The sequence below is a fragment of the Salmo trutta genome, chromosome 7 (assembly GCF_901001165.1).
Source record: "Salmo trutta chromosome 7, fSalTru1.1, whole genome shotgun sequence".
NCBI classification, from domain to species: domain Eukaryota; kingdom Metazoa; phylum Chordata; class Actinopteri; order Salmoniformes; family Salmonidae; genus Salmo; species Salmo trutta.
The window spans coordinates 55,229,922-55,242,421 of record NC_042963.1 but is presented as its reverse complement, the minus strand read 5'-3'; the positions used below and the strand labels follow the sequence as shown (position 1 = coordinate 55,242,421).

At 42.2% G+C, this 12,500-nt stretch overlaps 1 protein-coding gene across 1 annotated transcript in view; it reads right to left on the bottom strand.

The window, feature by feature from the left end:
- The window catches only part of duox (dual oxidase), a gene marked incomplete in the record, with an annotated part of 33,717 nt that overhangs the window by 5,392 nt on the left and 15,825 nt on the right, over positions 1–12,500 (bottom strand). The window contains 11 exon segments of the mRNA XM_029759485.1: positions 1,699–1,826; positions 2,165–2,214; positions 3,282–3,381; positions 4,369–4,599; positions 5,896–6,074; positions 9,420–9,500; positions 9,896–9,968; positions 10,191–10,366; positions 10,603–10,696; positions 11,205–11,430; positions 12,351–12,454. Coding sequence (XP_029615345.1) covers positions 1,699–1,826; positions 2,165–2,214; positions 3,282–3,381; positions 4,369–4,599; positions 5,896–6,074; positions 9,420–9,500; positions 9,896–9,968; positions 10,191–10,366; positions 10,603–10,696; positions 11,205–11,430; positions 12,351–12,454 — 1,442 coding nt within the window.

Genomic DNA, 12,500 nt, shown 5'->3' with positions numbered 1-12,500 from the left:
ATCAATGAATGAACGGACTAGAGTCCATCCTAGTGTGTCTTGGTGAGACTAGTCCTGTTTGGCTCAGTATGGTAAGTGTGTGTTGCTCAGGAAGATTTTTTTTTAAATGAATGTAATAGATTGTCCTTAAGTTATATGTTCACATTGTTCAACATAACAACGATTGATGATACACTGGTAACCTTGATGCTCAGTCACAGCAGAATTTGGCTGAAAGAAGTCCTGTTGAGACTAAAGTTGTCCTAATATGGACACCGTATTTTGTCACAGAGTTATAGGAAATACACTGAACCAAAAAATATAAACGCAACATGCAACAATTTCAAAGATTTTACCGAGTTACGGTTCATTTAATGAAATCAGTCAATTTAAATAAATAAATTAGACCTCAAAGATCTGGTGAGTATGCAGGCCATGGAAGAACTGGGACATTTTCAGCTTCCAGGAATTGTGTACAGATCCTTGCGACATGGGGCCGTGCATTATCATGCTGAAACATGAGGTGATGGTGGCGGATGAAAATGGCACGACAATGGGCCTCAGGATCTCGTCACGTTATCTCTGTGTATTCATAGGTAAAATGCAATGGTGTTCGTTGTCCGTAGTGTATGCCCATACCATAACCCCACCGCCACCATGGGGCCCATACCATAACCCCACTGCCACCATGGGGCCCATACCATAACCCCACCTCCACCATGGGGCCCATACCATAACCCCACCTCCACCATGGGGCCCATACCATAAACCCACCGCCACCATGGGCCCATACCATAACCCCACCGCCACCATGGGGCCCATACCATAACCCCACCTCCACCACGGGGCCCATACCATAACCCCACCTCCACCATGGGGCCCATACCATAACCCCACCGCCACCATGGTCGACTCTTTTCACAACGTTGAGATACTGCCATATGCTCGATATGAGTGAAACCGGGATTCATCCATGAAGAACACACTTCTCCAGCCTGCCAGTGGCCATTGAAGGTGAGTATTTGCCCACTGAAGTTGGTTACGACACCAAACTGCAGTCAGGTCAAGACCCTGGTGAGGACGACGAGCACGCAGATGAGCTTCCCTGAGACGGTTTCTGACAGTTTGTGCAGAAATTCTTTGCTTGTGCGAAACCCACAGTTTCATCAGCTGTCCGGGTGTCTGGTCTCAGACGATCCCGCAGGTGAAGAAGCCGGATGTGGAGGTCCTGGGCTGGTGTGGTTACACGTGGTCTGCAGTTGTGAGGCTGGTTGGACGTACTGCCAAATTCTCTAGGCGACTTATGGTAGATAAATTAACATTCAATTGTCGTGCAACAGCTCAGGTAGACATTCCTGCAGTCAGCATGCCAATTTCACTCTCCCTCAAAACTTGAGACATCTGTGGCATTGTGTTGTGTGACAAAACTGTACATTTTAGAGTGGCTTTTTATTGTACCCAGCACAAGGTGCATCTCTGTAATGATTATGCTGTTTAATCAGCTTCTTGATATGCCACACCTGTCAGGTGGATGGATTATCATGGCAAATGAGAAATGCTCACTAACAGGGATGTAAACAAATTTGTTCACAACATTTTAGAGAAAAAAGCTTTTTGTGCACATGGAAACATTTCTGGGATCTTTTATTTCAGCTCATGAAACATTGGACCAACACTTTACATGTTTCGTTTATAATTTTTGTTTGGTAGTGTACTCACCAGGATGTAGATAACCACATAGAGGTAGTGTGTGAGCCAGAATCCCTGGAAGCTGATTCGTCGGAAGTAGTGTGAGGCGAAGACGTACATAAACGCAAAGATGAACAGAAGCAAGATGCCCGTCATTCCTGGAGTAGCGTTAGAGAGAGACAACGGGAAATTACTGAGCTGCTGTGATCTTCACAAATTACAGTTAAAAAAAAAATATATATATATATTTAACCTTTATTTAACCAGGAAGGGCTCATTGAGATTTAAAATCTATTTTTCAAGAGCGTCCTGGCCAAGATAGCCAGCGCCAAGTCATTACAAAAATTACAGAGAAATTAACATGAAAAACTACAAGTAATCTTGTCAAATAGCTCTCTTTCTTTTTCAGTCACTCAGTGAGCGAAACTGGTTGAAATTACATAATTATGATATCGTACAGTCTTGACCGTTGGGAGCGGTTTGTATTCTGTCCTACCTGGAACTGTCTGAAAGAACCACCACGACCATCTCATCGGCATCTCAGACCTGCAAACGGTCAACACATAGTAAACGGTCGACACATAGTAAACGGTCAACACATTGAGTCAACACATAGTAAACGGTCAACACATAGTAAACGGTCGACACATAGTAAACGGTCAACACATAGTAAACAGTCAACACATAGTAAACAGTCAACACATAGTAAACAGTCAACACATAGTAAACGGTCAACACATTGTAAACGGTCGACACATAGTAAACGGTCAACACATAGTAAACAGTCAACACATAGTAAACAGTCAACACATAGTAAACAGTCAACACATTGAGTCAACACATAGTAAACGGTCAACACATAGTAGACAGTCAACAAATAGTAAACGGTGAACACATAGTAAACGGTCAACACATAGTTAACGGTCAACACATAGTAAACGGTCAATCCATAGTAAACGGTCAACACATAGTAAACGGTCAACACATAGTAAACGGTCAACACATCGTAAACGGTCAACACATAGTAAACAGTCAACACATAGTAAACGGTCAACACATAGTAAACGGTCAACACATCGTAAACGGTCAACACATTGTAAACAGTCAACACATTGTAAACAGTCAACACATAGTAAACAGTCAACACATAGTAAACGGTCAACACATAGTAAACAGTCAACCCATAGTAAACGGTCAACACATAGTAAACAGTCAACACATAGTAAACGGTCAACACATAGTAAACAGTCAACACATAGTAGACAGTCAACACATAGTAAACGGTCAACACATAGTAAACGGTCAACACATAGTAAACGGTCAACACATAGTAAACGGTCAACACATAGTAAACGGTCAACACATAGTAGACGGTCAACACATAGTAAACGGTCAACACATAGTAAACGGTCAACACATAGTAAACGGTCAACACATAGTAAACGGTCAACACATAGTAGACGGTCAACACATAGTAAACGGTCAACACATAGTAAACGGTCAACACATAGTAAATCAGATAGAAGAGAAGACCTATAAAGGCGATATGTCTCTAGATGAACATAGACAGCTACCGGGAGTATTGTACGGTGGAATAACGCTGATGTCATTACCCATTGTTGGCTAGGACCCTGGGGAACAGACAGGCCAGGATGCTGAGGTCACTGACTGAGAACACATAGATGTTCACCACGTGACCCAGGCAGTGGGTGACTGTAGGGGAGAGGAGGAAGGGAGGAAAATGGGTTGGCAGGAACACACAACACAACATGACCTGTAAACACGATGGGTGATTGTGTTACAGTCCCGCGTGGTGATCTGTAGAACTAGTATTGAGAAATGTAGTACCAGTATGTAGTGTGAAATCTCTATTACAGTGAGTACCAGTATGTAGTGTGAAATCTCTATTACAGTGAGTACCAGTATATAGTGTGAAATCTCTATTACAGTGAGTACCAGTATATAGTGTGAAATCTCTATTACAGTGAGTACCAGTATGGAGTGTGAAATCTCTATTACAGTGAGTACCAGTATGTAGTGTGAAATCTCTATTACAATGAGTACCAGTATATAGTGTGATATCTCTATAACAGTGAGTACCAGTATATAGTGTGAAATCTCTATTACAGTGAGTACCAGTATGGAGTGTGAAATCTCTATTACAGTGAGTACCAGTATGTAGTGTGAAATCTCTATTACAATGAGTACCAGTATATAGTGTGATATCTCTATTACAGTGAGTACCAGTATGTAGTGTGAAATCTCTATTACAGTGAGTACCAGTATATAGTGTGAAATCTCTATTACAGTGAGTACCAGTATATAGTGTGAAATCTCTATTACAGTGAGTACCAGTATGGAGTGTGAAATCTCTATTACAGTGAGTACCAGTATGTAGTGTGATATCTCTATTACAGTGAGTACCAGTATATAGTGTGAAATCTCTATAACAGTGAGTACCAGTATGTCGTGTTATCATACTCTGAGAAGAGGGAAGATGCATCTGAAATGGCATAGTGCACTTCTTTTGACCCGTGAGGAAGATGGCAGACATGGCCATGAAGGGTTAGGAGATAGGAGTTAGGGTTAAGGTCAGTCTGACCTGTGACCTCTGACCTGTGAGGAAGATGGCGGACATGGCCATGAAGGGTTAGGAGATAGGAGTTAGGGTTAAGGTCAGTCTGACCTGTGACCTCTGACCTGTGAGTAAGATGGCGGACATGGCCATGAAGCGATGGAAGTCTATAGCGGCGTCGAAGGGGATATATCTGTTGAGGAAGGTCTCTCGTCCCAGGGTGATGAGGTTACGACACACCGTCAGCAGCATGTAGGGGTACAGGAAGGAGATGGCCGCCGCCGAACCACGCGACACCACTATACCCACCGCCGACGTCTCCGGCACTCCTGAAGAGTCCGCCTGCAAACCATAGACTAACAACACAGCAAGAGGTTTCCTGTTAGTCCAGTGGCTTTTTCTTTTCTTTCTATGGGCTGGTTTCCCAGATGTAGATTATGCCTTGTTCTTAATTAAAAATCACTTTCAAAAAGAGATTCTCCATTGTGTATGTTTTTTAGTCCAGGACTAGGTTTAATCTGTGCCTGGGAAACCAGCCCCAGACAAGCAGACAGACAGGTTCAAGCACACCCTTTATTTATTAGATGCCTTGGTAGGGCAATGGAGTCTGAATTACATGAATATTCAATTAAATTATGAATATCCAATTAAAGATGCACTATGCTAAAATGACTTCTCCATTTCCTGGTTGTTAAAATTAAAATAGTTTACCTCATTTCAGTTGATGTGACAAAAACAAGCCAGTATACTGTAGAGAATAATTTGTACCATTTTTGTATTTTCAGCTGTTTGAAGCTGGTGTACAAAACCGCAATTAAAAGATGCAACAAAAAAAAATACTAAACTTATGAACGGGAAGCATAGAAATAGAGAGCATAGAAACAGATCTACCTTCTTAGACTTGCTTTATGTGAGAATGACAGATCTATAACTCAGATTTCTATGTGAATTTTGGTCAGGTCGCCCCAGAAAAAAAAAAAAAAAACGTACACATTGCAGCTTTAAGTGAATCAGTTTTGTCAACAAAACAGTCTCTTGTGACCGCCTTAAACTTACTGTATGTTTCCCAGTTGAAAACATTTCACGCATACTGTATATTATGACAACATTTTGTGACGTTTATGTTCGTTTTGGTGTTCGCTCATACAAATGTATTTTTTTTGGGGGGGGCAAGTCGAAGTTCGGTAGTCGATGATTGGTAAACAGTACTACTCCTAATAAGAGTAGGAAAATGAAGTGTTTGTTGTCAAGCAACGAGATCATTATATTTTTCATGCATATTTCTTCACTTGAGAAATACTTCGCCAAAACATCTTAGTTTGATGTTAAATTGCGCGACTAAGACCTCTTCGGGCAAAAAAAATAAAAAAAATAAAGTACAAATCTTTTTATACAGACTATTTTGAGGAAGTGTTTCTGGCTATGTTGTTGCTACAGTGGCTCAAAAAGGACAAACAACACTTACGTTTCTCATTTTTTTATTTATAATTTGACCAGCCAGGCTATGTCAAATTCAATCAATCAAATGTATTTTATAAAGCCCTTTTTACACCTAGTACTTGTTCACGAAGTACCAGCTAACTACCAAAACAGGAAAACAGAGAGAGAGAGAACAAGAGAAGAGAGGAAGACAAGAACACAACACAACTCACAGTAACATCTCTCCAGAGCCACTCCAGCTGTGATGCCGTAGACGATGGTGAAACAGACAATATGACGACGGTAGTTCTCTATGAAACGTTTGAAGTGCTGGATCTTCTGCTGGACGGCGTTCCTGTTGGAGCGATCCTTCTTAGGCTTCACGTAGACCTTAGGACTTTGGAGGCCCGATCTGGGAGGTGGGTAGAGAGGTAGTTAGACTGAGATTAATATTAGGATTCAGATCAACTTTATTGTCAGAACATAATTTATTAAACTGAAACTATTAAAGCAGGTTCAGCATAATTCACTTCAATGGAATTTATTGCTTAACATGTTTCAGAGCAAACGCCTTGATCACAACACTGTCGCAAATCTTTTTTTTTTAAAACCTTGATTTTACACAGAAGTCAGAAGACCTCTTTCTCAAGAAAAACCTAATTCAGGTTTTAATGTGTAGTGGCCTAATTGTATAGTTTGTGTTTGTAGATCAACTGAGGTGAATTAATCTACAATGCTTGTTGTTTTTCTTCTCTAAATAGAGAGAATATTCCCCCCCCCCCCCCCCCCCACACAGTAAATACTAAGTACTCTACTACATGGTAAAAACCCTCATAATCCCTATATTTGAAGAGCTCAAAACTCAAGTGGTGTGTTATCTGCTAAAGGAGGTAAATAGAGGCAGGTTGCATCACTGGGCGGACAACTCTAAATACCAGACATACGGTCATCCACAAAACCAAACAAAAAGTATTTTGCGCAACCTGTGGTAACCATGGTAACCCCCAAAAATGACTGCCATCACTCGCACTTCCCTGGAGTATACCTTTATGACCTTTTGTTTGGACCAGTTTTAGTCTCAATATATTTTATAAGAAAAACCGGGACAAAACAGGAGCAGACAAAAGTGTCAGATATTTACAATATAAAACCCTACAGTTTAAAGCAGCCACCGGTTTGCATATTGAAACGGGCACGTTGGTTTTGGGAGCAGTGTTTCATCTAGGGGTCTAAACACTGACTGCCTCCCTGAATCATTTACATTTACATTTACGTCATTTAGCAGACGCTCTTATCCAGAGCGACTTACAAATTGGTGCATTCACCTTATGATATCCAGTCGAACAACCACTTTACAATAGTACATCTAAATCTTTTAAGGGGGGGGGGGGGTTAGAAGGATTACTTTATCCTATCCCAGGTATTCCTTAAAGAGGTGGGGTTTCAGGTGCCTCCGGAAGGTGGTGATTGACTTCGCTGTCCTGGCGTCGTGAGGGAGCTTGTTCCACCATTGGGGTGCCAGAGCAGCGAACAGTTTGGACTGGGCTGAGCGGGAACCGTGCTTCCTCAGAGGTAGGGGGGCCAGCAGGCCAGAGGTGGATGAACGCAGTGCCCTTCTTTGGGTGTAGGGACTGATCAGAGCCTGAAGGTACGGAGGTGCCGTTCCCCTCACAGCTCTGTAGGCAAGCACCGTGGTCTTGTAACATTTTCCACCATATTTTTTTAACCCTAGCTTTAAAATCATTGAAGGAGACGAGCTCTTGTAGTTTCATGTACTTTTGTGGCTCGTTCCAAGTAGTGGGGGGCAGAGTCCTGGAAGACTTCTATTTTTTTTTACCCAGCTCGGTACGGCACTTTGGCACCATCAAGAAGATACAGTCACGTGAGCGAAGGAGATAATTATTGTCATTAAGTCTACTGTAAATGTAGGTATTCCAGTAAAAAAAAAACATTGATTTAATCTCCGAAGAGCTAAGGAAGGCCAACCCACTCTCATAAAGAGGGTACGAGTTTGTAACAAACCTCAGCATACCATGGCACACAGTGTCCAGCATACATAATCAGCATACATAATTAGCATACATAATCAGCATACATAATTAGCATACGTAATCAGCATAAGTAATCAGCATACGTAATCAGCATAAGTAATCAGCATACGTAATCAGCATACATAATCGGCGTACGTAATCAGCATACATAACCAGCATAAGTAATCAGCATAAGTAATCAGCATACGTAATCAGCATACGTAATCACGCCACGGGGGGGGAGGGGGGGTTTGGGTTGCATACAGTAGATAATATAGATGATAGATGACATCATCATAATGACTTTCCTAGTTAAACAAAGGTTAAATAAAATAATTAATTACTATGTAGGGAATAGGGTGTAACTAGGAACACATGTACCAAGAAGTATGACATCACTATGATGTCATTTAAAAAAAATAAAAAAACCCCAGCTTTGACCCGCTGAGGTTGGACGTGATGTCACCTTCTGCACCACAGAACAGAGAGACGTTAAGATACACCACGACCACTAACGGCGCGGACACTAGAGCGCTGTTGTCAGACTAGTGAAATTAACTCTCGTCTGTTACACCCCTCCCCCCCCCCGCGACCATGAGGATTACTGCAACTCGCTGTTGGCTGGGCTCCCTGCCTGTGCCATCAAACCCCTACAACTCATCCAGAACGCCGCAGCCCGTCTGGTGTTCAACCTTCCCAAGTTCTCTCACGTCACCCTGCTCCTCCGCTCTCTCCACTGGCTTCCAGTTGAAGCTCGCATCCGCTACAAGACCATGGTGCTTGCCTACGGAGCTGTGAGGGGAACGGCACCTCCATACCTTCAGGCTCTGATCAGGCCCTACACCCAAACAAGGGCACTGCGTTCATCCACCTCTGGCCTGCTCGCCTCCCTACCTCTGAGGAAGCACAGTTCCCGCTCAGCCCAGTCAAAACTGTTCGCCGCTCTGGCACCCCAATGGTGGAACAATCTCCCTCACGATGCCAGGACAGCGGAGTCAATCACCACCTTCCGGAGACACCTGAAACCCCACCTCTTTAAGGAATACCTGGGATAGGATAAAGTAATCCTTCTAACCCCCCCCCCCCCTTTAAAGGATTTAGATGCACTATTGTAAAGTGTTTGTTCTACTGGATATTATAGGTGAATGCACCAATTTGTAAGTCGCTCTGGATAAGAGTGTCTGCTAAATGACTTAAATGTAAATGTAAATGTAAATGTCAGAGGACGGTATCTAGCGGTAGAAGTGTTGTCCCTGTAGCTCAGCATGGTGTTTGCAATGCCAGGGTCGTGGGTTCAATTCCCACGGGGGGCCAGCACAGAAAAGAAATGTATGAAATGTATGCATTCACTACTGTAAGTCGCTCTGGATAAGAGTGTCTACTAAAATGTGAAATGTCCTTGTGTTTGCTATTGTATATGTACACATTACATTGTTCCTGTAATGAACTCTTGCCAGGTCGTCTTCATAAAATAGTTTTTTGAAAATCGTACATTTTAATCCCAAAGCCGCTAAAAATACAAAATCTTTAAAATCCAGACGTAAAATATTTACACAAGAAGCAACCTAATATCATACAGTCAACTGTAGTCATTTAGTAAGTTCACCATTCTGCCATTCTCACTGTTAAACATCGCACAGTGTTCAACACAATGCTCTTATGTCCCACAATTCCCACAAGAATCACACGTATAGATGAAAGGATGCAGCCTCTGTCCTCTAAGTTACCTTTTCCCTTGTCGTCTACGAAGCTCCTGTCCATCTTTCCCCAGGCTGCTGGAGAACTGTGTATCCCCTTCTAAGGGCGCGCTAAGGAAGAGAGGACATGACCGTTTTAAATAAGGACCGTTAGACTACCAGCCCAGTATTTATAAACTGACGGTTATCATAACTGCAGACAAGGAGTGGAGTAATTGAGTCACAAAATATAATAGCAGGTTATTTGGAAAAAGTAATCATCATGTCATCAAAACAATCATCAGAATGTCCACGACCCTGAAAAGAGCCTGACAACAACATGTTGGTCAAATAGTATCTTACCTGTAATACCTCCCTGGTGTTATCTACCTGTTCCTCCCTGGTGTTGTTATCGTACCTGTTCCTCCCTGGTGTTATTATCTTACCTGTAATACCTCCCTGGTGTTATCTTACCTGTTCCTCCCTGGTGTTATCTTACCTGTTCCTCCCTGGTGTTGTTATCTTACCTGTTCCTCTCGGGGGTGATGAAAGACACACGCTGGTGTCGACTCAGTCTGTTTCCTCCCTCCTTTTCCATCCCTAGATATACAGAGGCGTATGGGTAAGTGCTGAGACAAGGACAGAGGAGGCCTTTGGTCCTGTACTGCTCAGCTGGTAAGAGTGTTATCTAGCAATGCCAAGATTATGGGTTCAATTCCCACAAGAATCACACGTATAGATGAATGGATGCACACTGTCCTCTAAAACTCCCTGGATCAAAGCCTCTGCTAAGTGGCATATACTATATTACTGTATAGTCACCTTTAATGTTGAGCTGGGCAAATTTCAGCTCCTTCTCGTGGTCCCGGAGCAAGAAGTGGAAGTCCTCCCAGGTGATCTGTTCCTTGTCGTTGAATCCCGCGGCCTGTAGCATGGCTTGGATAGCCTCCTCGGCCTGGCCCTTAGACAGAAGGCTGCTGGAGATCTCTATGAACGACCTGCAGGACAGGACCACAAGACGGACAGAGTTAGGAACGCGCTGTACGGTGCTTATCTTTTCATGTTGGATTGTGTCCACAGCTGGATCTACAAAACAAACGGCCTGGGATGTTGACATATTGTACATCGACTACGGAGGACCATTGCTGAGTGTGTAATGTCCCGTCAAGCCAGGCTTTTTTTTAAAGGATGACCCAATAGGCTGCAGCGATGAAGAAATGACCACAGTGCTTACCGAAGTAGTCTGGAAAAGTCCTCTTTTGATAAGAAACCGTCTCCGTCAACGTCGTGCATTGAGAACATCAGTTTGGACTTTTCCTCTGGTGAACCTACGTCAAATAGAAATTCAAATACGTATTCATGTATTCACGTAGTCATGTATTCACATATTCACGTATTCATGTATTCACGTATTAATGTATTTACATAGTCATGTATTCACATATTCACGTATTCATGTATTCACGTAGTAATGTATTCACATAGTCATGTATTCACATATTCAAGTATTCATGTATTTACATAGTCATGTATTCACATATTCATGTATTCGCGTATTAATGTATTCACATAGTCATGTATTAACGTATTCGCGTATTCATGTAGTCACATATTCATGTATTCACAAATTAATGTCATCATGTAGTCACATATTCATGTATTCATCAAATGAATGTATTCTTGTATTCACATATTCATGTATTCATCAAATTAATGTATTCTTGTATTCACATATTCATGTATTCATCAAATTAATGTATTCTTGTATTCACATATTAATGTATTCGTGTATTAATTCATATTCAAATGCTGTGAATATGCTTCCATATCCTTTACCTTTCATGAAAATGACGATGACGTCGAGGAACTCCTGGAAGGAGAGGTATCCGTTTCCGTCCTTGTCGGCCAGCGTGAACATGGAGTCGACAAAGAGCGAGTCCGGTTTGAGTCCCAGAGCGTCGGCAAACTCAGTTCCTGTCAGCTCAGTCTGCAGGGCTTCCCGGGTCTTCCTACAGGACGCACCACTCAGGTCTCTGGCACCAGCCTTCTCTATCTCCAGGACCTATAAGGGTGGGGAACGGAGATCTGTTTTAACTGGGTTGTCCCGTTTAGCGTGGTGTCATTGGGATTGTTGATGGTGGTCATATTTGAATGGCTCAGTGGGTTAGAGAATGGCGTTAACAATGCTATGGGTATAGAAGGTATGTGTCTGTCCGTACTGCGCACCAGGGTTGTTGACAGTTCTGTAAGTGTCATTGGATAATAGCGCCTCCTAAATCACCATATTACAGTAAAGTGTCTCCCAAATCACCATATTACAGTAAAGCGTCTCCTAAATCCCCATATTACAGTAAAGCATCTCCTAAATCACCATATTACAGTAAAGCGTCTCCTAAATCACCATATTACTGTAAAGCGCCCCCAAAATCACCATATTACAGCAAAGCGCCTCCTAAATCACCATATTACAGTAAAGCGCCTCCTAAATCACCATATTACAGTAAAGCGTCTCCTAAATCACCATATTACAGTAAATGTCTCCTAAATCCCCATATTACAGTAAATCGTCTCTTAAATCACCATATTACAGTAAATGTCTTCTAAATCACCATATTACAGTAAATCGTCTCCTAAATCACCATATTACAGTAAAGCGTCTCCTAAATCACCATATTACAGTAAAGCGTCTCCTAAATCACCATATTACAGTAATGCGCCTCCTAAATCACCATATTACAGTAAAGCGTCTCCTAAATCACCATATTACAGTAAAGCGCCTCCTAAATCACCATATTACAGTAAAACGCCTCCTAAATCAACATATTACAGTAAATGGTCTCTTAAATCACAATATTACAGTAAAGAGCCTCCTAAATCACCATATTACTGTAAAGCGCCTCCTAATCACCATATTACAGTAAATGTCTCCTAAATCACCGTATTACAGTAAATCGTCTCCTAAATCACCATATATTGCAGTACCTTGGCAAAGGCACTCCTGATGAAGGTCTCAACTATCTGAGTCCTCTGGTCTCTGGTCACTGCCTCTCTCAGTAGCTCCTTCTCTGTCATGTCCCTCACCGCCACTCGTGTCCAATCTGTACCTCAGAGCGAAGGTACCTGGACAAACTC